The 27,001-nt window shown below is 35.5% G+C and overlaps 1 protein-coding gene across 3 annotated transcripts in view; it reads right to left on the reverse strand.

Annotated features, from left to right (window-relative positions):
- RBM6 (RNA binding motif protein 6) overlaps positions 1-27,001 on the reverse strand; it is a 104,903-nt gene that overhangs the window by 75,694 nt on the left and 2,208 nt on the right. For 2 of the 3 annotated variants that reach the window (XM_069095682.1, XM_069095681.1), the window contains exons 2-5: positions 21,065-21,171; positions 16,645-17,962; positions 15,902-15,991; positions 8,958-9,027 (exon numbers count right to left, since the gene is read on the reverse strand). In XM_069095682.1, the coding sequence (XP_068951783.1) occupies positions 8,958-9,027; positions 15,902-15,991; positions 16,645-17,962; positions 21,065-21,108 (1,522 nt within the window). In that variant the 5' untranslated portion in view covers positions 21,109-21,171. Of the gene's footprint in view, positions 1-8,957; positions 9,028-15,901; positions 15,992-16,644; positions 18,246-21,064; positions 21,172-27,001 lie in introns of all 3 variants that reach the window. The other variant, XM_069095683.1, reaches the window with a different exon arrangement.

Consider the following 27,001-nt stretch of genomic DNA (forward strand, 5'->3'; position numbering starts at 1 on the left):
CACATTTAAGCATTTCAAACAAGTTATATACATGATTTACAGCACCAACAATAACTAGTATTTAACAACTTAAAAATTTCAAAGAAATTGAAAAGATAATGATGAATATCTGATCTTCTCTATTCTCTGTTTTAACAATGTTTGAAGAGATACAAAAGGTCTATTTTCCAACCTACACAGCAAGTTCATAGCATAAAAAGAAAAATAATTCCCTGCCATAAAAGGCAATGTAATTTAGCTGATATGTAAGTTGGTTCTGCTAAACTGCTTTTTTCCCTCCCTATTCCTTTAAAAAAATTTTTTTTGTTACAAGGAATGGCTTGCCAAGAAGGGAAAGGGAGAAGGAAATATCTGGAAATAACATGTTGTAACAACAAAAAGCATTAGTTAGAATTAAAAAAGAAAAGAAAAGAAACAAAGTAGCATAACAAGAAAAACGAACAGGTGATACCAAAATAATTCCACTTACTTATGGAGGCCGTGTGGTACCCTGGCAAGAACAGACATAGTAGGGATGCCTGTGGTTATCACTAAACACCCTCCTCTTGTGGGCTTAGTTTCTCCAGCCTTAAATAAGTAAGTTGAACTAAATAACCTCTAAGATCCCTTCCATCTCTCACAGCCTATGATGTTACATTATGAGAAATAATTCACACCACTGTAACTAAAAAAAAGTTCACTCTCACATCAGTTTTAACTTTGTTACCTTGATATTTCATTAAGAATCACGGGGAACATATGAATCATCCTAAATCCAAGGCCCCAGTTCTGTTGTGGGGCAGCATGGCTCTCCTTCATCATAATGTCAATCTTAAAAAAAGTGAGAATACCCTCCCAATATCCTACCTTTCTTTAACTTGTTGTAGCTCTAGTAATCACAAATGTATCTAAAAAGTTTCTTAATCTATAGTTTCATCTATTTAATCTCCTGAGAGACAATAAAGTACAATGAAAAGTACTTTGGTCTTTGAATTTTAGACTTAAGTTCAAATCTCAGTTTACTGTGTATCATCTGAGGCTATATCCTCATCTGTAAAATTGGGATGATATCTATGAAACCTATCCTCATAGAGCTATTAATAAAAGTGCTTTGTGAACCTTTAAATGATATATTAATGTGAGTTATTTTTATTATTGAGGTAGCTAAGTCTATGCACTAGAAAATTAAAATCAGAGACCTGAAGAAATGCTCACTTGAAGTATTTCACCTAAATTCTCATTTGTAGAACAGATGGATGTCTGAAGTAGTTTTTAAGTTCTCAGGAAAGTAGCTGTAGGACCACTAAGTAAATATTTGCAAGAGGCAAATTACATGTCCACCTCATATAAACAAAATAAATAAATACATTGTTGAAGCACAGGTATTACCAGCAAACATGCTTTGTTTTTAAATCATCAGATAAATCATATCCCTAGTTTCAGGGGAATATCTGACAGCAGTGTTGCAACCCACACTTTATTTACAACTAAAATGTCCCCTATTAGTCATAAACATCATGCTTCTGACACTTAGAAATCAGTACTTAGCAATGATTTCTTACACATAAAATAAAGACTGCTTCAGAGTATATGGGAAAAACACATGCAGATACTGTCTACTCAGAGAACCATATCGAGCAAACACCTGGTACAGACAAATGAAACAAGGAAATAACAGGCATTTGCATTACAGGATAAACTATTCATTAGAATTGCCAAATAAACAAAAACTAAAGATAGTAATTCATCCTATTCTGCATGCAAGTTACTTAGGAAAAAACTGCTTTAATAGGCAAACAAATTGTTGAAGAAGAGCCAATCAACTCAATTTTAACCAGTCTCTTCATCTTCCTTTTTACAAAAAAAAAAAAGTCCTTCCCATTGTAAAAGTACATTCCCACCCTCACAACTAGATAGCATAGCTTGCTCCACTGATTTTTTCCCAGGGACAAGAAAACTCAAGTTAGATCATATGAAATTAAAAGAAACGTTTAGTGCAAATATGCAAATCACAAGGATACATATGAAATTAAAAGAAATGTTTAGTGCAAATCACAGGGATAACAAGTTTCAAAATCTTTTGCTTTCTTTTTCTTCCTAGGCAGTGAATCCTTGGTGGATATTAAATGTTATCTCTTAAGGAAAAGGCTCAAGACATAGGAAATCTGCTTACCTGAGGTCAGATTTCCCAGTCTGCACCCAACTGCATGAACATGAGTGAGGCATGTCAAGGTTCTGAACTCTGAGGATGTGGCTGTCTTCCAAGCATACCCCTCACAGTCATCAACTGACTAAAAAGAACTGCTCCACTTCACTTCCTTTTCAATTAGGTAACACAATAAAGAATAAGCAAAAACTGCCTAATTCAACCAAATAGCAAACAGATGGATTGTGATCCATTGCATTTCTATATCTTCAGAAAAAAGAATTGTACTGATAATTCCTCTCTGCCATATACATACACAGAGGATACAATCATCGTTTATTAAGGCCCTAACAAGTGCAAAGCACACAACGATACAAAGATATTGAAAGGAGAAAGAAAACTACTAAAAACTGGTAGGATCACAGAAGAGTTTCCTGTAGAAGGTGACATCTGAGTTGATCTTGAAAGGAGGTGGAAATGAAGAGAAATACATTCCAAGCACAAGGAAGAGCCTGTGCATAGGCAAAAAAAAAAAAGGGGGGGGGGGCCAGAGGAAGGGGAGAGACAGCCTGCCTGACTTCAGGGCCCTACAAATAGGGCAGCTCCCTAGAAGACAGAGTATATGATAGGGAGAAATGGGAAATAAATGAGAAAAGTAGGTCACAACAAGATTACTAAAGTTCGTAAATGTTAATCCTAGTGGCAACAGGGAACCATGGTCAGACTTGTACTTCAGGCAAATTATTTTGGCAAAACCAGAACAACAATTTATGTAAGACAAACAACTTTGAATGATGTAAGGATTCTGATCAATGCAATGACCAATCACAAATCCAGAGGACTGATAATGAAACCAGTTGCCTGCCTCCTGAGAAAAAGATGATGGACTCACGACGCAAAAGGAGAAACATATTTTGATCATGGGCTAGGTGATAATGTGTTTTGCTTGATTAGGCATGTTTGTTACAAGGATTTTGCTTTTCTTTTTTCTCAAGGAGGGAAATGGAGTAAGAAGGGAGAGAAAATGAATTTTTGTTAATTAAAAATTTTTTAATATGTTTTGGGAGCTATAAGGATGATGGATTAAAGAGAGAAGAAACTAGAAGCCAGGAGATAAATGAAGAGTAATTACAATATTCTAGGGGAGAATATAAAGGTCTGAACTAGGGTGACCATATGAGTGGAGAAAGGGGAACAGATGTGAAGGATGCTGTGGAGCTAGAATCAAATAGGTCTGAAAACTGATTGACTATGACAAAGGTAACAGAAGTCAGGATGACTCTGACATAACCAACCTGGGAAACTGGATAGCTGGTGGTGCCATCAACACAAATAAGTCTGGGAAAAGAATACATTTAGAGAAGGAAGATAATGTATAAATGTTAATGGAGAAGCCCTAAAAGTTTCCAACATGGCAAGAAAATAAGTCTGTTATATAACCGAAGTCAACCAATCAGCACTATAAGGTGAATAAATGCATTCCTCTGGTATGAAACAGGAAAAACTGAGTCTTATAGTAAAATAACTAAAAACATAAAACAATCTCTTCAGAAAAGTATTAACTACAGAAACATTTTCTAACAAGAAGTAAAGAAAGAGAAACAAGGGAGTAAATTTGATTAATCTGAATACAGGAAGGAAATCAGACCAATAGGAATTAAGAGCCAAGATAGAACACCAAAAACCTAACCCCCAGATTACACAGTAAATGATGAATACCATAGGAAGGGTTTGATTACAGGGACTAAGAATATGTACTGCTTTGGTAGTACCCCACCACAGATGGGGAGCCAACTCAGTGTACTTTGCTCGCCATTATCTTATTAAAAGTCAGCCTATATAGAATGAGAAAGATAATTAACCTAAACTAATAAACCTAAAAAGTTAATGCCTAACAAGTTAATTTAAGTAAAAGATAAGGTTCCACATGATCCTCATAAAGCTAAACATCTTTTATTGTCAAAATACAACAAAAAAAAATCAAAGCTTAAATTCTAGAATTAGAGATGGGCATATAATAGCACTACATTCTTATGAAACTTAGAAAATAAGTTAATTAAGATTAGAGTTCTTTTACTTTTAGTATTCCAATAAAGAAGTATTCTGCTTAAGAAATTTCAGCTCCCAAATACAAAAATGATTTGGGATTCTCTTAGTTTAAATTTAAATAAGAAGGTACATATATTTCATGAGATAAACAAATTTAGTTTTTCAAAGTACAAGAAATTAATTCAAGGGGCAGCTAGGTGGCATAGTGAATAGAGCACAAGCCCCCAAGTCAGGAGGACCTGAGTTCAAATCCAGCCTCAGACATTTAACACTTACTAGCCATGTGACCTTGGACAAGTCACTTAACCCCAACTGCCCTGCTTCCCCCTCGAAAAAGGAAAAAAAAAAAGAGAGAAACTAATTCAATCTTAATGTGCCTTATCACCTATCACTTTTATCTGGAGACACTTTTATCCTGTTTGCCCTAAACAAACAGAAGCTGAGACAACAAGGCTGTTCCAACTTTATCTCACCTAGGAACTATACCAAAAGCAAATCAAAATATAAAAACAAGTGCATTTTTATGCATTACTTAGAACAGCTAAATGTTCAAAGCATGTTTTTGGATAGTTACTACAGCCAATTAGCTATGGCAAATTTTTTGCCTAACAATTGGTTGCCATCTATAGACTAACGTGGTTAAAAATGTCAAGCAACCAGATTGCATGCCATCTTGGGGAGGGGGGAGAGGAGGGAGGTGGAGATAATTTAAAACTTATGGAAGTGAATGTTGCAAACTAAAAAAAAAATTAATTTGTAAAAAAAAAAAAGTCAAGCAATCAACAAAGGAATAGTGCAATAAATTTAGACTTTAACAAATACTACTTGATTTTGCTAAGTTCAACCTAAAAGTACTACCACAGAATATCTGCTCAGGTCTCCCTAAAAAATGAAGTATACATGCATAAGTATTGTTTGTCTTTCCTATTATATGGTATAGTATAGTAGAAAGAACAATGTTCTCACTCCAAGTCCCTTGTTCTTTCCACTACAGTACACTCCATTCAATATAAATGCTAGTTTTCACAATATTAGCGACCAGAACTAGGGCAGAGTCTACTTCTAGTCAAACTTTCTTTTCTGTGGTGGTCCAGAGAACCTTGCTGCATGAGCAAGGGATGTATCTCCAGTGAGTCACTGGCAGCATTAAGTACAAAGGACTCAAATGACTTACACCAAATAGAGCAGAAAATCAATATATGGTAGCATTACTTTTAACAAAGGGGCTAACAAAACAAATTCATTCAAAACATTTCTTAGTACCTATTTTGTGCTTAACATTTGGGCAACATATAATGAAATATAATACCTGATCCCAGTCTTCTAAGGATCTACAATCTGGTAAAGGAGATAAGGACATAAGATATGGTATAGTATAGAAAAAAAACCACAGGATTGGGGATTAGACAAGGAGATAGTTTGCCCATAACCAAACAGGGTAATCATGGAAATACTGATTATAATGGGAACTCTAAGAGAGATTAACTGAGCTGTTATAGTTGCTACTATTTTAATGATATCCTTCACAATCCTAGACTATGAAAACCTAAAGAAAACTCAGAAATTATGTTTTCCTCATAAAGCAAGGTCTAGAATAATCTTCTAACTTTCAAGAAATATCTATTATGCATGTCTATAAACAGCACAAAAAACAACACTATGATTATTCTAATTAAATATATTAAAATTCTCCAAAAGTCTCCCTTTTTCAATGCACTTTCATTATAAGAACTTCAATGACTCAAAGTATTATTTAAACCATTCCAGTTCACAAATGTTTTCATTCAATATACTAGATGTACTCCGTTGTGTTGAGATTAAAGTAACATGATCACACAGAGAGTGGACTGCCATTAGCTTTCTATCAGTACTAAACACAAGAATATCACTCAACACATTTGGGATTGTTCTATTTTTCAAGTTTTTGTGAAGGAGGTAGTCAAGAAACCAAATTATACAAACCAGGTAATTCTACTGGCTGCTCTAGCGTCTCTTCTCTAAAACAGAACAGAAAAGATGCCACCTCTCCCATGGCCAAAGTGAGAAGTACGCAATACCCTATTTTTTTTCTACTTTTCTACTTCCGCTTTTTAATGAGCTTCATTAATTTCACCACTAGATGCTCTTAATTATTTCAGAAGTGGGCTCTTAACCATTTTGTGGATGGATTCCTTCAGCAGTCTGATAAAACCTATGGACCCCCTCTCAGGATGATTTTTTAAATGAGAAACTAATTATATTGAAACAGTTAACAAGTTAAGAACCTTCTTCTTTAGGGAGTGAACCTATTATAAGCAAGAATCTCTCTTTTACAGTTTATGGATTTTCATCCCCATTGCTTCAATCAAGCAATAATTTTATCCCTCTTGTAGAAAACATCAATTCTGAGCTAGTAATAGCTGCATGTTCTCTTTTTACCATCTAAGCTTCTGTGCCTGAAGAAAACTGAAAGATGTTTTCATTTGAGGGCACTATTATTTTCCCAAAGAAAAACAGATGCAAGCATGGTCTTACAATCATATAAATTTCTCAGAACACTTGTCTAATTCAAGACACAGAAGAGCTAGCTAGTCTTTGTGATGCCTTTGGATAAGACTCAAATCTTTTCAAGGACTGGCATTCATTTTTAAAATTTTGTTCATTGGAACCAACAACGAACCACTCCTAAGTGACAATATAAAGATTTTCTTGACAAACATTGCTAATTCAAAAGAGAATGAGATGAACATGTAAAGTTAAAAAAAATCAACACTACATTCTTGAACTTTCAACACTGAAAGTAACAAGACTAAAGTCAAGGTGATAGAGAACTAACAAGGAAAAATGAAGTATGAATTTAACTAATTCTGTTATGTCTGCCAGAACAAATGCTCCTCAGTCAGCATTTTAAGAATCGAACTATACATTTAGAACCAAGATAGTTGTTCGAGAAATGACCGTGCAGTTGTTGTTCTTACCAAAAAAAAAAAAAAAAGGAAAAATGTATTTCCTTAGCTATCCCAAAGATGAAGAATTTTTAAAGCATGGAAAGTTATTATACGTGAGAAACCACAGTTTTGGGGAGATAACTTCAGTCTAAAATTTTTTTTTTATATGCAATGGGGGGTAGAAAGGACAATTTTTTTTCCATTCATAGGAAATTCTAAGATTTCCAAACTTAAAAACTAGAGTATGGATTTTCAAATTATATCAGAGAAATATTTCTTTGCTGGTAAACTATCTGAAATTCAAACTAGACGCATAAAATCCTTCAACATCTTTACAACCCCCATATCATTTCTTCCTTGTAATACAACTCCACCTACAGATTCCTTGGGTATACAGTATTCCTTGGGTAGAAAGGAGATATATTCCAGAAAATCAGGCTGCAAGGTAAGTTTCTGTAAAGCAAATCCATTTTTCCCATTGATTTACATAACAAAATTAAATTTAAGCTACTAAATATAAAATCTAATAAACTGAACTGAAAACATTTTATAAGAAAAAAACTGATGGTCAGACCAAGGATATGTGGAATGTTTTAGTACTAAAAGTGCTTTTTGTAGCATTTTCCCTACTATCACTATCCCCTTTAAACACAGATCCTTTTTCAAAATTTCTCCCAAGCAAAGGGATCACCAGACACCACACAATATAGGCCAGAACTAGCTTCCTTTCATTTTCTGCTTAGATATTCACAATGTCTAATAATGTAAGGTTGTGATATCAGATGTTCCCAATATATGGTGCCTTCTGATAAAATATACTTAAGCTGAAAATTCCTAAATTATAAACTGGGTTGTATAAATTGAATTAATGCTTTATTTTTAACAATTATGCAAATTCCAAGTTCTGTCAAGTGATTACATTTAAAATAAGACACCTTTAATGTTGAATTAAAAAAAAAAGTGTCTACTATAGAGTCCTATAATATTAGTCATCAAGATAATGGAAGTCTAAATTGACTAAATTAAGGTCTGTTTAACCCAGCCCACTAGGCATTTGACATTTTTATGTCTTCCTCATTACAAAAAGATGTTACCTAATTTTAACCATTTTTGATACTCTAAATAGTCTCAAGATATACTTTAAGTTCAATTTATATTCATGTGACATCTTGAAAGAAAACAAAGTTTTATATATATATACACATATGTAAAAGTCAGTAAGAGTTTTATATATATATATAAAGTGATTACAGAGATATAGGATTGTACAAAGGTCTACAATTCATAAAATGAACCACTAGTTTTTAAAAGTCTCTCTGTAAAGCTGAAACCTCACCTTGATTCAGTTTAACGGAAATTTTTATATGGCAAAGTATTCTATAATCTTTTGAGAAATAAGGAATAAGTATATTATGCTTTGAAATTTACTAATAAAAATAATTAAGCATTTATAAGTTTAATGAACTATGTGGTTCCTATAAACTTTTTTAAAAAATCAAACCTACTTCAAAGTTATGTCACATCCTAAGGCTTAGATAACAACTTAGACTGCATTAAATGTTGTCAGAGACAAATATTTACAATATTAAATTTATGTTTTACTTTCACATATTCTCATTAGACATGGATGATGCATAAATAATTCAAGGATAGATAATTCTTTTGGGAGCAAAGAAGCCCAACTACCACTAAACCAGACTGATATTTGAGGGAATACACCATATGAACTGACAGAGGGTCCTGGTCATAGCATTTGTGATTTCTTGAGAAAGATTAATAAGTTAGAATACTGAGAAGCAGTATGGTCAAAGATTTTCATATGCCAAAACACAAGTGCACATAGGAAAAACCCTCACCTGAGCTATAATCTTTTAGCTGCAAGTCTTTCACAGGAATCCCATCAGAAGTCCGAAAAGCATTAAGAATCTGCAAAAAGAAATCATGGGTATAAATAAAATCATGATGATGATTTATCTAACAAATGTTCAAAGGATATGAACAAAGTTCTCAAAAGAAGAATTGCAAACTATTAACAACTACATGTAAGATTTTTCTAAATCGCTGATAATAGATCCTAGAAATAGGACAGGACATTGGAGTCCAGTTCCCTCATTTGATATAAGAGCTGAGGTTCAGAGGGGTTGGTTACATAATCTGTCCAACTTCATGGAGACAGGCAATGTCTGAGGCAGATCTTCCAGGTTCCAAGACCAGCCCTTTCCTCACTAGACTATGAAAGCTGTCAATAATCAAAACAACTCTTGACATTCCACCCCAAAAATTAGCAAAAGTGACAAAAGATGAAAATAATAATTACTGAACACTGTAGAAGACAGATATATTAATATCTTCTTTGTGAGGCTATGAATTCTATTATTCTTGAAAACAAATTAGAATTATTCTAAGAAAATGATTAAAATGTTCATACACTTTGAATATGTGTATTACATATGCCTGAGATATTCCTGCCTTGCAAGTATATATACCCAAAGGGGCCAAAGACAGAAAGGTAACAAATACACCAAAATATTCATAGCAGCACTTTTTGTGGTAGCACAGAAGTGGAAACAAAGTAGATGCCCTATCAGCTGGGGAATACTATACAATTTATGGTATATAAATATAATGCAATATTACTGTACCATAAAAAATAACAAATATGAAGAATTCAGAGGAATAGGAAGATTTACATGAACTGATGAAGAGTGAATAAAACCAGCAATAAAATAAACATGGACCACAACAATGTAAACAAAAGGAATAAAACAAAACTGATTTGTTTAATTATAATGACCAAACCTGGGTGTGTAGAAGAATTGAGAAAATGAACCTCCCAACTTCTGCCCAAGATGGCAGACCATCTAGTTTCTACATATCTACCATAGCAAAACCCTAAAGTTTGCAACCAACTAAATTATAATCAAGAGAAACTACAGAAAGGGACGTCTACCCCAGAATTGCAAAAGTCGATTCACAGACAATAGAAAAAGGGGCCAACTGACACAAATGTAGAGTAGCCTACAAATATGACCACAGATGGGTCAATGAATATGTGTACAGCTAGAAGCAAAAGCAGAAGGCTGCTCTGAGAAAGACCTAGGATGGTTAAGAAAGCAGCAAGGTAGGGACCTTGAAAGTGTCAGATAATGGAAGTGAGCAGTGCTCAGAGAGACAGCCCAGGTCAAGGGGTCCTTAACACTCTATCCTGAGATGCCAGAGAGGGCTCTGAAGCTCCAACACGCTGAAACACAAAGATCTAAATGGAGGACTAACATTAGGAGCTGGAGATCAGCACAGGAACTCAGGAGGCTAGGGGAAGACCAAGTAGAGTCAAATACTTCATCTAAAAACATAGCATGGGGGAAAGGGATGACCCTGGCACAAATTCCCAACTAAAGTTTGAGAGATGAGTAAGTTAAACACTGAACAACATCAAAAGTTATTACAAATCTAAAAATGCCCCAAAATGAGAAAAAATATGTGACTACAAACAGAAGTACAAAGAAAAAAATTGATTTTCTACAGAGTTTACATGAATATCCAAAAGAAATAAAGCAAGAGATAAGAATTGAAAGGAGAGTAGTTTAAAGGAGGATGTAGTAAACATTACCCTAGAAATGGAATCACTGAAAACTAAAATAGGCCAAATAAATCAGTGACACTGACACAAGAAGAAACAAAATCAAAAGACTAAAAAAAAAAAAAATAGAAGAAAATATAAGATATCTGATGCGAAAAACAACTGGCCTGAAAAACATGTCAAGGAAATAATTTTTAAAACATTGAGCTCCATGAAAACTATGATTGAAGCCTAAAAAATTTTTTAAAACGGACACCATGTTTCAAGAAATCATAAATCCAAACAGCCCAGATCTATTAGAAAAAGAAAGCAAAGTGAAGGTAGAAGGGATAGACCACTCATCTCCTAAAAGCAGCTACAGAGAAAAGTCCCTGAAATGTCACAGTTGTCAAATCTAAAACTCTCATATCCACCCCACCCCCCAAAAAAAATTACTGCAAACAACCAGAAAGGAGCAGTTCACATACCAAGAAGTACTAGTCAGGATCAGGATCATATATGATCTAACAGTTTCTACTATAAACAGGATTTATTCTCCTTGTTTCTATAAACAAGAACATGATATTCCAAAAGGCAGAGACAGGTTTACAAGCAAGAATAACTCTGAAAAGCTGAATATAATCCAAGAAAAAAATGGACCTTTAATAGAATAAAAAATCTTTCAAGCATTTCTAATGAAATTAAAACTGATAGAAACTTTGAAATACAAAAAAAGAGGCCAGAGAAACACAGAAAGGCAAATTTATTAGAGCAATTAGGAGATAATTTAAAAGAATGTTTTTAAAAATTATACCTAAATATCTTTAATGTATAAGACATTACATTTTCCCTATTCTTTTTTGACTTCTAAAACTAAAAGCAAATAACTACTTTCTAGTGAATTTTTTAAAAAACAGACACAAAGAAAACTGCCTCTTTCAAAAGTATTTAAAAAATACACTTGATGTTTGACATCATTTACAATTTTCTCCCCCAAAAGATAAATGGTATAAATAGACAGTTCTCAAGGGAAGAAATCCAAGCTATCAACACACATAAGAAAAAATGCTCCAAATCACAAATAAAGAAAAAGAAATTAAAACCACTCTGAAATTGTTCTGAAGTTTTACTTCAACCCACCAGATTGGCAAAAGAAGAAAATGACACTTGGAGATGCTAAGGGAAAATGGGCACAAGAATATACACTGTTGGTGGAATTGTGAACTGTCCTAGTCATACTCAAAAGGCAATTTGACATTATACACAAAAAGTTATTACATTGTACATAGTCTTAACTAAGCAATACCACTACTAGGGCTATATCCACAAGAGATCAATGACCTTCTGCACAAAAAAAAAGTATAACAGCAATTTTTATGATGGCAAAGAACTGGAATCTAAGGGAGTGCCATCAACTGGGCTAAACAAATTGTGGTATGGCGATGTTATGGAATATTATTGAACCCTAAGAAATGACAAAAGGGATGGTGTTTCAGAGAACCCACCTGACATGGAGGTGATGAATTTAAGGTACAGAAAGAGACATATTTTCAGACATGACCAATGTAGGGATTTGTTTTGACTGGCAATGCATATTTAATACAAGAGTTTTGCTTTTATTTCTTTCAGTTTGAGGGGGAGGGAGAGAAGGCCTTGCTACAGGATTACCAAAATTAAGGAGAGAAAGGGGTGACTGAAACATTTTAAAATTGCAGAGAAAATCAAAGGAAGGAGAGCAGGGCAGCTTTGATAATATGTTGAATTTGTTGGATGATTGGAGAACCAAGCTATATGTAATTCAGATCCATAGCTTCATAAGCAATCCTTTTTTCTGTTCTGCTTTGTACATGGATTTGCTCATCTTACTTGATATTTAAGTTTAGAACAAAAAAAAATTTAAATACTAATAAAAAATAAAAATTTTTCAAGTATATTTTATCAGAATTTTTTAGTAACCTGTGAAAGTTTCATCAGCTCTGCTCTCAGAAACAAGAACCTTATCTTTTTCTATTGAAGATAAGAGCCTCAGCTCTTAGAAGTCAACTCATCATCTCCATACTACACACACATAAAGTAGCCTATGAATATGCAATCTTACCTACTATTTTCATGAGCATCTAATGGCTTTGAGATGATTAGTAAACATGTTTGGATTAACTACAATCTGCATCCCTCTATAACAGTAGAGGAATCACCTTAATGAAAATTATAATCAAGGACACAAACCAAGCCAGTTAAAAAAAAAATCCATCTCCTAATCGTGAAATTTCTATGCAAAAAGTCATATAGAAGCACAAAAACTTATCCTTCCTGCTGGAAAAAAAAGTCATCAAATACATCTGGTACACTGAGAAAAGAAGGAAGGGAAAGCTAAAGGAAATAATTTCTCTTCTTTAACTAAAAAGTCATGTCACAAGGTCAAAGGTTACAAGATTCAACCATTATGAAGAGTAATTTGGAACTATGCTCCAAGGGCAATCAAATTGTGCATACCCTCTGACCCAGCAACACCATTACTAGGTCTACATCCCAAAGAGATTAAAAAAAAAAAAAGGGAAAAGGACACACATGTACAAAAATATATATAGAAGCTCTTTTTGTGGTAGCAAAGAACTGGAAACTGAGGGGATGCCCATCAACTGGAGAATGGCTGAACGAGTTGGGGTATATGAATGTAACAGAATACTACTGTGCTATAAGAAATGACAAGCAGATAGATTTCAAAAAGAACTGGACTTACTTACATGAAGTGATGCAAAGTAAAGTGAGCAGAACCAGGAGAAAATTTTAAACAGTAATAGCAATACTGTATGATGATCACCTATGAATGACTTTGCTATTCCCAGCAATACAGTGATTCAAGACAATTCCAAAAGACTCATGAGGAAAAATATTATTCACACGCAGACAAAGAAATGATGGAATCTGACTGCCGATTAAAGCATATTATTTTCATTTTTTTTGTGTGATTTTTTTCTTTTGGTCTGTTTCTTCTTTCACAACATGACTAATATAGAAATGTTTTACATGATTGTACATATATAACCTATATCAAACTGCCCAACTTAGCAAGAGGAGAGGTGAAGGTGGGAGAACATAAAAAGGTGAAGGAGGGAGGGAGGAAGAAAATTTGCAACTCAAAATTTTTAAATGAATGCTAAAATTTGCCTTTACGTGTAATTAGAAAAAATAAAATACTATTTAAAAAAGAACTAAATTCACATAACTGAAGTTATAAATCAAATCCATAATAAGAAATGAAAATTAAAAAAATAACCTTTGGGCTTCACCTCACACAGAAAATTAGCAAAGATGAGAAGAATCAGTGCTAGATGGGTTGTAGAAAACAGGCACACCAAGTTGCTGTGGGCAGAGCTATGAAGAGGTATAACCACTTCAAAAAGGAATCTGGAATTAAGCAAAACGAAGACTAAAAATTTCCATATTCAATGACCCGGGGATTCCACTGTTAAGTACATATTCAAAGGAGTATATACGAGAGAGAAAGAGAGAGAGAGAGAGAGAGAGTGTGTGTGTGTGTGTATTCCTTGAGTATATACTCAAGGGAGGTCATTTATAAAAGAAAAGCTCCATATATGACAAAATATTTATAAGCAGTACTTTTTGCGGTAGTACCAAAGAACCAAAAGCAAAGCAGATGTCTACTGATTTGGGAATGGCTAAATAGTGGTATACCAATATAAAGGACTATTACTATGCTATAAGAAGTAATGAACATGATGATGAAATGATGATGAACACAATGAAAATACCAAAAAAAGCACGAAAAGACTTTTACGAATCGATGCAAAGTGAAATAAACAGAGAATGGAAAACAATCTACCTGATGGCTACAATAGCATAATGGAAAGAACCACTTCCATGAAACAAAAGAAAATGAACGTTGGAAAATTATTATTAAAGGGGGCAGCTAGGTGGCGCAGTGACTAGAACACCAGCCCTGGAGTCAGGAGGACCTGAGTTCAAATCCAGACTCAGACACTTAACACTTAGTGGCCGTGTGACCTTGGGCAAGTCATTTAACCCCAATTGTCTTACCTTCCCCCCCCTCCAAAAAGCAAATAATAATAATAATAATAAATTATTATTAAAAAAAAAAAAGTTCCCCTCCAAAGAGCTATTAAAAGACAGTTCCCTCTACTCCTCTACAGGAAAACAGGAAGGAAGGGAATGGACCCAGGTGAGGAATATTGCATGTCAGATTTTTTTTCAATGTACTGATATGTTTTGATGAATCTTTTCTCCTCTTCTTTTTTTTTTTTAAGTCTTTGATATAAGGGATGATTGGCTGGGAAAGGGAAAGGGGGAAAATTTGGGGAAATCTCAGTAACATAAGAACAAAACATATTCATAAAATATATTAATAAATAAAACTAAATCATGTCACACAGCAATTTGTTTTTATACCATATATATGGTATTGCAATATTCTATAGACAATATCAACATTTCACAGTTATTTTTTCAATGTGAATATTGAATACAGATACATATTATAGACATATAGAAATATATACTTAAACACATGGCACATAATGAAACAAACAGGCTAACTGCCTACCATTTCCAAGTGGAAAGAGCATTGATTTTAGAGTCAGAGGGCCTAGATTCAAATCCCAGTCCTCTAATCAGATGTCTCTCAGACATCTTAGAATCAGTATGTCCAAAACTGAACTCATGATCTTTCCTCCAAAACACTCCTCTCTTCCAATTTCCCTATTACTGTAGAGGATACTATCCTCTTCTCAGACACCCAGGCTCACAACCTATTGTCATTCCCAACTCCTCACTCTTTCATTCCACATATCTGAATAGTTGTTAAGTTCTGAAGATCCTACTTTCATAAATTCACTCATATATACCCCTTCTTTGTCCTCTGACATTGCCACCACCCTAGCACAAACCATCATCACTTCATACTTAGACTATTCCAATGGCCTGCCAGCTGGTCTCCTACCTCAAGTCTCTCCCTACTCCCAATCTATCCTCCCCTCAGTTGTCAAACTGATCTTCCTAAAGCACACTTCTGACCACGTCACCCCAATAATTCAATAAATTCTCTATTACCTCAAAGATCAAGTGTAAAATTTTCTATCTTTTAAAGCCCTTCTTAACCTGGTTCCTTCCTACTTTTCTAGTCTTCTTATACCTTACTCCCCTCCATGAACTCTATTATCCAAAGACACTAGCTTAGTAGTTATCTTTAAGAATTATACTCACATCTTCTTTTGTTGCATTTTCAGGTACCCCTCCTAGTCGAATAAGCCTGCTTGGCTTCTCCTCAGTTGGGCCAGTCCTATAATCCTGGTCCTTGAATAGAATGAAAACTATTTCAATTACAAAAAATATGGCTGAAAGACACAATACAAGAATCACAGAGTGTCATCAGGTATTCAGAGGATTAAAGACAAAAGGCCTCATCACACAAAATGGGTTGCTCCATATCAGAACATGAGAAGCAACCATGATAGTCCCAGAGAAATTGGGTTTCAAATTATTAGATTACATAAATGCTAGAACAAGTGTCTAATAAACTCACACCCTGAGGAAGTCCAGTTAAGATGGGAATTTTATGAATAAATGCCTTAAATAACCATTCCTATAACAAAAAGAGTATTTTTGGCTGAACTGTTTTCTTTGGAAAACAAAACAAATATAGAGAAGTTAATAACAACCATACTAGTTTTTCTAACATAAAATTTAGAAGGCTACCATATTATCAAATTAAACCATGCAGACTAGCTAAAATGAATTCAGAGTTTGTGACATTCTAATGCACTTTCTCTAGAGATTTATATTACATAAATGTTTCTAAATGGTTCAAAATATATTATGAAAGAGTATATATAGATAGGTATCCTAAGGCCATTCTTTCAGAACACTAGTCTCCTCTTTTCTATAGGATAACAATAACAAAGGAAAAAACAAGGTACTTTACCCCTAACTGTATTCCATTCACATACCTGAAGGTCCTGCCGGGAATCTTTGACAATTTTTCCCTCTGGAAAAGATTTGTTATGGCTATAGTCAAACATCTGGTTCCCTGGAACCCGGTGATCCACATCACGGTACTCCATGTTTCTATAATCAGTATCTTGGCGGCCAAGGAAATCCAGACCCTCTTCTTCTTTAAATGCAAGACCAGAATCTGGTCTTTGTTGTTCACCTCCAGAAAGTGGCTGTTTGTTGGTAAAAACTTGAGGTGTTTTATCTTGGTCCTGAAGAGGGCGCTGGTTGTTCCGAAAGTCTAAAGGAGACTCATTTTCAAGGCCCAAACCATGAGAGTCTCCTTCTCTTGCTCTTGTCTCTGAATGCTGAAACTCCCCCTTCTGGATGCCAAAAGGAGGTCTTTCTGTTCCTGCATGGTCATGGGCAGACTCTTCTCTCTTGTTTACATTTATGCCAGATCGTTCTCTATCTTGTGTAGAGGGCTGAATGAAATCCAAAATATTTGGATCCATGGGGGGCATCTCCCTATCTGTAAATTCCATATGGGGAGCCATTTCTCTGCCCCTAAAATCCTGATCAGTCCTAGATCGATGTCTACCTCTGAAATCTGAAGATGGTGTATCCCTGTCCCTAAAGTCTAGATCAGCAGTGCCTGAGCCCCTACCCCTAAAGTCCATTTGCGATCCATCCTTTCCCCTAAAGTCCATATCTGGCATATCCCTATTTCTAAAATCTGAATGGGACTGATCCCTGCCCCTGAAATCCAAATCAGATATATCTCTGCCCCGAAAATCTGAGTGGGACCCATCCCGGCCTCTAAAATCTAAATCATATGTACCCCGGCCCCTAAAATCAGGAGGAGGCCCATCTCTACCCCTGAAGTCAACAGCATGTGCTTCCCTATCTCGATAGTTCATATGGGATGCCTCTCTACCTCGATAATCCATAGAAGTACCATCCCCACCTCTATAGTCCATAGGTGGTCCTTCCCTATCTCGAAAATCTCCTGGGTGTATCTCTCTACCTCTGAAATCCAACTGTGGAGAATCTCTGTTCTGGAAATCAGAAGGGAAATCCCCCCCCATGAAATCACGTCCGGGCCCCTCCCCAACTCGATAGTCAGCATGTGGTCCATCTCTAGCTCCATAGCTGAAAGAATGATCCTCTACATTTGCAAAGGGAGGATTGGGAGGCCCCGTATGCCCCTGGAAATCAAAGGGAAGTGAATCTCTGCCAGGAAAGTTGCCAGAGTGTCTTTCTTGAGCATGACTCTTAAGGGGAGGAGGATAATCCCTGTTCCACCCGGGAGCAAACCTTTCTTCTTGGCTCCCACTGTAGAAACAAAGACAGTGTTATTCATATTGTCCAGAGTTTGCAATCTACACACCAGCATATTCTTCTCTAATCACAGCACATTCTTCCGTAAACCAAAAAAAAAAAAAATTTTTTTTTTGCAGAGTTCTGTAACAATGTCCTAGATTTGCAGAAAACAGCAATGTTTTGATATTTTAAGACGAAGTGGTGGAGTAAACTTTTATGCTCCCATTTCAGGATACGAGGGAAGTCAACACAACGTTTTCAACATGACTGCTGCAGAAAAAGCTTTCACCCAGGCCTGCAACAGGGAAAATCCGCAATACCAGATAAGCTAGCAATGGTAACATGCTATATAATTTTCCATTTCCTACAGCCAGGGAAGCTAGAATTCCAAGGCCAACATGATGACTCATATATATTAGAAGTTTTTTATTTAAAGTAGGTTCTGTCAGTGGTCTACTTCTCATAGCTACATGTCAATTCAAAGTGTACCTAAACAATCCTTGCCTGAGTTTATTTACTGCCTAAATTATCAATAGGTATTACAGAATAGCTAATACCACCATAATGCATTCATGGTACTCCAAGTTAAACTCTTTATATCAAATTCTACACTTGTAATGAAATTTGTTAAAAATGAATGATGCTAAAAATCATCCCCAGTTAGCAGGACTTGAGATGAAACTCTGCTGAACTTAGCTTTTCAAACCTACCCTACTCCTTTTTCCCCTACCCTATGATCTGAACGTAGAGTTAGGTTTTGGCAAATCAAAAATGAGGAAAGTCAAAGGGCCAATTGCTATATGGCAAAACAAAAGCCTTGAGTTCTCAAATATGACTTGGCTCTCCTCACCCCACCTACAATGCAAACAGCCATTAAGTTCTTTAAATCATCTGGTACAAGAGAAAACACTTATTAAAAACTTTTCAAAGCAACAATGTTTCCAAGCCATCATTAGGACAGAAACAGTTGACTCATAAAGAACTCTCCGTTGTGATGGCACTGTTGTGGGACTTTCACTTGCTTTAATCTGAAAATCAGAACAGTAGCCCCAAATGCAACAATCGTTGAGGAAAATGCATTGGCTACTCAAAGCTTCTACTAATATTACACTGAAGTTAAATCAAATCTTTATGGTTTATATAATAACAGCCACTTTAAATTTCGGGGGATTGGAACTGGAATTTTATGGGTACTGAAAGCAGATCAGGACCTGCTTTCCAAGTTACTGTCTTACAGAGTTGCCTAGGGGACTAAAAAGTTAAGTGACTTGCCCTGGGTCAGAGAGCCATTAAGAGTCACAGTCAGGACCTGGAGCCAGGTCTTCCTAACAATTCTGAGGCCAGTTTTCTATCTACTACCTGACACTTAATCTCACTTGAAGAGAGCTGTCATACTTATTAAGTGACATATTAATTACACTGTAGCAAATGAAAACACATAGCACATTTTTTTGAAATGTATTAGGTGCTCTTTCTGACAAAATTAATCCAATAATAGGAATTCAATATAGACTAAATATTATATCTTCATTCTAGTTCAGCTCTAGCTACTAGTACTTACTAGCAATGTGACTGTGGGCAAGTCATTTAAACCTACATGAGCCTCAGTTTCCTCATCTGTTAAATTAAAATTTAAGTCAGTTAACATGAGGTAAAGGAATAAAAACTAGACTATATTTACAAATATAGGGAATAAGCTGAATGATGCAACATAAACATACTCAACAGCTCTGAGTAGTAACTAATCCACAATGACCTTAATTAAGCAATTTACTTGGGAATAATCCAACTTGCAAAATAATGTCCTATAAGTATAAATATATCAAAATATAAGATTCCTATTACAAAGTTAAAGCAATCTGTCCTTTGGATCTAAAACCAGCTTAACTGAAAGAAAATGGGGAAAAAAAACTTACACCACCTTCATCTTAAAGGTCACTGGAAAGAAGGCAAAGCTTCCTATGAGATCCATATATCTCAATCTAGTACCTAGCATTTACTGAACTCATCTCAATAAGTACTGAGCAGAAGATAAGGTTATATGGTTTCTGTTTTTAGTTCAGGAATTGGAACTGTAAACTTTTAAAGGCATATCTATTCAGCCTACTCAGGCCTCAAGGGACCTTTAATAAATATTTCTGATATAAATGCAATTAACTCGTTTGAAGGTCAAGGAGGAGCTTTTCCACCATATTTTATTAGATGATAAACATACAGATAATAAAGCTACTATTCCTAAAAAGATCACAGATACTTTAATTATCTTGAATGCTACTGAACCACTGTTTTAATTTTTAAAAATTTCACGCCAATGGGACATCTAAGTAGTAATACTGTCTCCAATAATATACTTAACAGTTATGTCTGTAAACAATTCACTTAAATCTACACAAGTCTCAGTTTACTTAATGGTAATAATAATTACACTAGTCACCTTACAGTGTTGTTTGTTTGTGAGTTATTGTCTTGTTTCCCATTATTTAATGATCGCTAAAACTGGGATATAAAAGGAATATAGTAAAATGTCATCGATAAGTTTTTCCCTCATATTTTTTAATTTGCAAAGTAAAAGGGCATAAAAATACTTTTTTCAAAGGACTTTAAGAGAGCATGTAAAAAAATTATTTGATGTAATGCAGATATTTTTTTCCAGAAAAAGCACATGGTATAAATAAGAATCCCCAAAATACACATATCAGGAGGAAAAAAATTATAGGTTTTTTTTTTTTTACAGCCGCATAATCATTTTAGAAGCAGCCAGAAACTTGAAAGCATATTTCTGGCTAAATACAATAGTCTGAAAGTAGAAAATGATACCTGTGTTCCTCTCCAAAAACATCTAACAATTTGTAAGAAGTCAAAATTTGGGACTACACTGGGATGGTGAGAAACCTGGCATTATAAGAATGGACATAAACATCAAATAATTCTCTCATTAATCCAACAATTTGATGACAGTATAACACAAGATGCAGAACAGTTAAGTTTAATAGTAAATTTGGCAATGAGAGAGTAAAATGCACAGTAAGCTTGTTACTGTATGTTTTCTATATGGCAACCAAAAATATACACATTGAGACTAGATTCTTGATCTTAAAATTTAAATTAACATACCGGAAAGGGCCTGTCCTGTTAGCAGGTCGAGGGTCCCCCCACATTTCTTCCTGTGTTGGGAGGGCCCCAATAAATGGATTTTTTAAACCAAATGCTGGTAATAGTACCTATACACACACACACACACAAAAAAAAAAAATCAGGATTATTAGTATACTAAAACCTGAAATCCCAGTTTCACTTATTTAAGGCCATTTTAAGCAGAGTCATTGTGTGAGACCCAACTTTATATATTACATACTATTTACATGAAAACAACCTCATTTTTAGAAGTTCAATCAATGATTCAAGTCCATTAATTCCTAATATTTAATAAGAATTTATTTTGAATTTTTATTAATATTAAAATATTTATTAAGCACTTACACACAAGCATAATTCCAAAGTAGGCTGTCTTAGGAAAGCATTTTGAAAATCTTATAAGTGCTATACAAATGTCAACTATCATTATTCCAGTTTTCAAGGCGATGAGACATCCAAGGGAAATAACTAGACTGGGGCAATTTATTTTTCTTTGTAGTACCTGCACCAGTTAGGGATTTTATAACTCTTTTCTATACCAATTTCACTTATCAATTGACCAATTCAGTCAATACAGTTAGATAAATTAAGAAATACTAAAAATTATCATATCTATAATTTCTTGACAATAAATTGAAGGCAAAGACAAAGAGAACCACCCTCCCTTCTTTCACCTGAAGGGAAAGGGTACTAAAGGAATAGGGAGAGGAGAGAGAAATAACCCCATTTCTTTATCACTTATAAGTCAGCACAGGACTAGAGAAAGGACTTTCTTCTTACCTAAAAGTAAACAAACGATAAGCAAGTAGACAAACTTTGAAGAACTAGGAAAGTTAAAAGAACTTGGTCATTGACAAGTGCTATGTTAGTATACAGGGGTCTCTAGGGTTATCATAAAAAAACAAGTAAATTCTTAGGGTGTCCTACCATACTTCCTCAATCTCTCCTTTCCCATCTTTATAATATGTAAGTGTTCAGTGCACTATTTGATCTGGTCTCTTGCACTATTATCTAGTTTTTTTCAACAAAGGAAAGCATGCTTATTTCTGAGCTTCTTCAACTAGGGAGAGAAGCAAAGCATATCTTAGTGCCCAAGGGCAGCAAACACTGGCAGAGGGCCTAACATGAGTTCCTCATTCTGACGTGTTTTAGGAAAGGTTCAAAACTTTTGTCAAAACTGTCCTTGTTGGGGCGGCTAGGTGGCGCAATGAATACAGCACCAGCCCTGGAGTCAGGAAGACCTGGGCTCAAGTCAGGCCTCAGACACTTAACACAAAAACTAGCCGTGTGATCTTGGGCAAGTCACTTAACCCCAATTGCCCTCCCCAAAAAAGGGCAAAAAAACACAAAACTATCCTTGTCAAACCTCTTACATCTTTTTTTTTAAGTCCAAGTCCAAGACAGACTTTTTCTCAAAGAAGCTTGGAACCATTAAAAGGACCATGAAAGATCCCAGAGACAAACCATCCTGTTCTTCATCATACTGTGTTTCCCCGATAATAAGACCTATCCCAAAAATAAGCCCTCCCCTTACTGTGTAAGATTCCTCTAAAATAAGCCCTCCCTCGAAAATAAGCCCTATTGAGATTGCTACTGTAGTGAAGGTGATCCCCTGCACTACACGCTACATTACGGTACCCTCTGTATGCACCGTTCCCCCCCCAGGTGAAACGCACACCACGCTCCGAGCTGCATCCAATCAGAGCTGCAGCAGTGAGCGCGTCATCCTGTTCTTCCCCAGTGATTTGCTTGCTGGTGCCATTGAGAGCAGTGGCAGGACAACATAAGCCCTCCCCTGAAAATAAGCCCTCTGGTGTTTTTCTTTCCAAAAACTAAGACAGTGTCTTATTATCGGGGAAACACGGTATGTCTGAACAAAAGCTATTCCTCATCCTCTTGGTTTATGAATGGAATTATTTTGAGTGACTATTCCTCTTACTAGGGGACTTCAAAACGATCTTGGCCTTTGCTGCAATTAAGACATTACCTCTGCCAACAGGAATATCTGCAGAACCTCACCATTTACATGGAATCCCCCTTCCATTTGAACTCTGCTAGAACACTGTGAGTATACATGTCCTTGTTTTATGCCTTGCTTGATATTAATAATCAGAACTGTCAAAATTATATCCATTATATCTTTTAAGGACCCCTGTATGATTCTGGCCCATACATGGGAGATATTTTACTGGAGAAGAGCTTTTTTTAAGGCAGTGTTTTGCCCTACCAAATTGAAAGATATTTCATAAAGATAAGTAAAATGGGATGTCATATTTTCTATGCCTTTCTTTCAATATTTTGTCAATAAAAGGAATTACTTTTCTCATTATACACGCAGTTGCAAACCAAGGGTTGTAATAAATGCTACCATGGTCACTGCTACCATATGCCCCATCAACTGAAGGCTTCCTATGCCTACCTTTCCCAATGGCATCCCATCCCCCTCCAACACAACTCCAATGGGATACTTCACCCTTCCCCTCTCTCAGCTGTATTAATCAACAAGGTACACTGGAAGACTCCTGCAGCAACGGGTAGGCTAGGCTCTGAAGTTTTGATGACCACCATTTTTATGGGAAGAGGGTAGTGCCTATTTATTCCTGGGGCTGAGGGAATTCTAAACTGGGACACCTTCCCACATGGTGAAAACAGTGGAGGATTCCCAGAAAAGGGATTGTTCTGTAAAGTTTGAACTCAGTCAAAGGGCCACACTTGAGGACCTAGAGGATCACATGTGGCCTCAGGGACATCGGTTCCCCACCCCTGTCCTAGTGTACTAGTAGGACAGAAACATGGTTCAGGTACCTATATTAGGAGTAAAATAAATTTTTATGCACTAGTTAAGAAACAACCACCATGCTAAGTTTTTTTTAATGAGAAAATATATTCTAAATTCCAAACTGACCCATATGTGATTTTTTAGAATATGACCAATTGTTAAGTTAAAGAGATTGTATTTCTCCTGTGACAGGGACTAAGGTACAGAATATTTTAAAATCATAGGATAACTTCATAGATTTAGAACTGGAAGGGACCTTAGGTGCCATCAAGTCTAACTTTCATTTCACGGATGAGAAAACTGAGGCTGAAAGGTTAAATGACTTGCCCAGGATCACACAGCTAGTATCAGAGCCAGGGATCTGAACTCAGATGTTCCTGATTCCAAGTTCTGTACTTGTACAATTCCTACATGCTAAAACAAATCAGACTGAGTAAAGCATACAATTCTTAAAGGTATGGCACTCTAATAATATTTAAAATATCACAAATGAAAAAGAGAAAGTTTTCTTCAGAAAGAAAATGTAGGTTTATGGGCTAATTTCAAGTGATCAAATAGAAAACTTCTGAAGAAACAATTGACCATGACAATTAAAATTGAACCAAATGTTGTTTAAAGACCATGCTCCCTTTATAAAGGTATTCTGCTATACCACTATGCATTTGATTATTTTTCTATGAATGTGAGTCAAATATTCCTCAATTATTCTTCACTGGTTGTATTTTTTAAAAGCATAAATATACTTTAACTTTTAACACATATTTTCATAAACAATCCTTTGTCTTTAAAATGTAAAATAAATTTTTAGCAGAAACCTTAATTAACAAAGAAAACTGAAATATGTTTATAGGTAACCAAAATGCTATTTTTATCTAGCTCATCTTCTAAAAAGTCTAATAACCAACTATTGCCAGAGAGTTGGGATGATTTCACAAATATATGAATGATAGGGAAGGGGAAAGTTCTTTTGTTCAGATTAAAGACTGCTTGGAAAATTCTTCCCTCAGGACCATAGTTACCTGTTTGTACCACACAAAGTCACACAGAACTCTAGCATCTTACAATCAATGTGGTATCCTTGAGAAGGAACATGGCAGAGAAGATATGGCACTGTAGTCTGGAAAACCTGGGTTCAAATCCCACCACAGAAACTTACTCCTTGTGTGACCCTGGACAAGTCACTTCATCTTTCTTTAGCTGTGAAATGAAAGGTTTGGCCTTGGCCTCTAAGATCCCCTCCAGCTCCAAGCCTTCAATCCTCTACACAATAATACTAGCTGGCTGAACCTGGCTGGTCATTTAACTTCTCTCCTGTTTAGTTTCTTCCTCTGTAAGCCTCTAAAACACAAATCATAAGGTTACTTTGAACAATTTACAGAACACCCTAACTGGGGGTGTTCCCAAGGTTCTGTCACAGGCTCTCCTCCTTTTCACTCTTCCATTGGTTTAAATGTCATCTCTATAAAGATGGCTCCCAGATCTAAATATCCAGTCATAGATGACCAATTGATTGCCCATTAGATGTCTCAAACTGGATATCCATAGATATTAACATGTCCAAAACAGACCTCATCTTTCTTCCAACTTCCTATTTCTACAGAAGGCATCACAATCCTTCTAGTCTGCCAGGTTCCATTATCAGGAAGTCACTGTCCCTCACTCTAAAAATACAATCAGTTGCCAGATCTTGACATTTCTACCCCTACAAGATCTCTCCAATCTGACCCCTTCTCTCCACTTACAAAGCTACCGTTTAAGTTTAAGCACTTATCACCTCATGCCTAATGACAGCCTTGTAACTGGTCTCCCTGCTTCAAACCTTTCACTCCAGTACAATCTACACATTGTTGCAAAAGTGACTCACCTTGAATGCAGAACTATATTACTCCCCTACTCAAACTGCAATGGCTACCTATTGCCACTAGGCTCAAAATATAATTTTCATTTAGTTTTTAAAGTTCTTTACAATCTGGCTCCAATCTATATGTCCAGCTTCACTACACATTAATCTCCTTCAACACTCTGGTCTTCACTTTGTTCTTTATATACAACACTCCCACCTCCCATATCCAAGCCTTTGCTGTTTGTACACCATGCCTAGAAGGCAATCCTTTCTCACCTGTCTCACAGAATTTCTCTCTTCCTTCAAGATAGAACTCAAACATCCTACATATAATTTTCCTTGGTCCCTCCCAACTGCTAGTACCCTTCTTTCCAAGCTAGCTTGCATTTAATTACCAGATATAATGAATGCACTTAATTCTTTGTGATTTGTGTGTGTGGCTATATCTAGATATGTACATATATGTATATCTAAGTACATTCACACATACATACACATTCTTATATTGTTGTTTGTCCTTCATTTTTAAAGAGGACCAATGATATCAAAGGATGATGTCTTGACTTTCATGTGAACTGCATTAAAGTGAGGTATAACTGCAGTTGTCAGCCTCACTCTTTCTTCCAGAGTCATCAAAGTCCAATGACAGGAAAAAAGTCAAGATGACTGGTGATATATACAGTCATATATGTACTTGTCTCTCACATTAGAATGCAAACTCCTTTTAAGAAGGGACTGTTTCATTCTTTTCATTTGTATTCCCAGACTCTAGCATATTGCCTGGCATACAGTAGGTACTTAATAAATGCTTGATTAATATTAAACAGTTTAAGACAAATATTTATTGTATATCAACTTGTGTTTCTTAATATTGAAAGACAAAGGGGGCGGCTAGGTGGCACAATGAATAGAGCACCGGCCCTGGAGTCAGGAGGGCCTGAGTTCAAGTCCAGCCTCAGACACTTAACACAAAACTAGTCATGGGCAAGTCACTTAACCCCAACTGCCCTACCTTCCCCCCTCCAAAAAAGCAAAAAAAAAAAAAAAAAAGACAAGGATGAAATGTAATCTGAAACATAAAATCACCACACAACTTCCATGACAAACACTATAAAATATCCAGTGCATTATACCATAAAATGAACTTATCTATGGTCTTTATATTTTCACAGGTTTTCAAATGAATACTATTCTCCATTTACAAATTAAGAAACTAAGAGCTGAAAAAAACTAATAAACTTGCTAAACCTTTCTGGGATAGTTTTCTCATCTACAATATAAGGCAACTGGACTA

This window comes from Petaurus breviceps, unplaced genomic scaffold (genome assembly GCF_028583685.1).
Source record: "Petaurus breviceps papuanus isolate PSGF00001 unplaced genomic scaffold, PetGlider_PUasm1.0 227, whole genome shotgun sequence".
In the NCBI taxonomy this organism is placed as follows: Eukaryota; Metazoa; Chordata; class Mammalia; order Diprotodontia; family Petauridae; genus Petaurus; species Petaurus breviceps.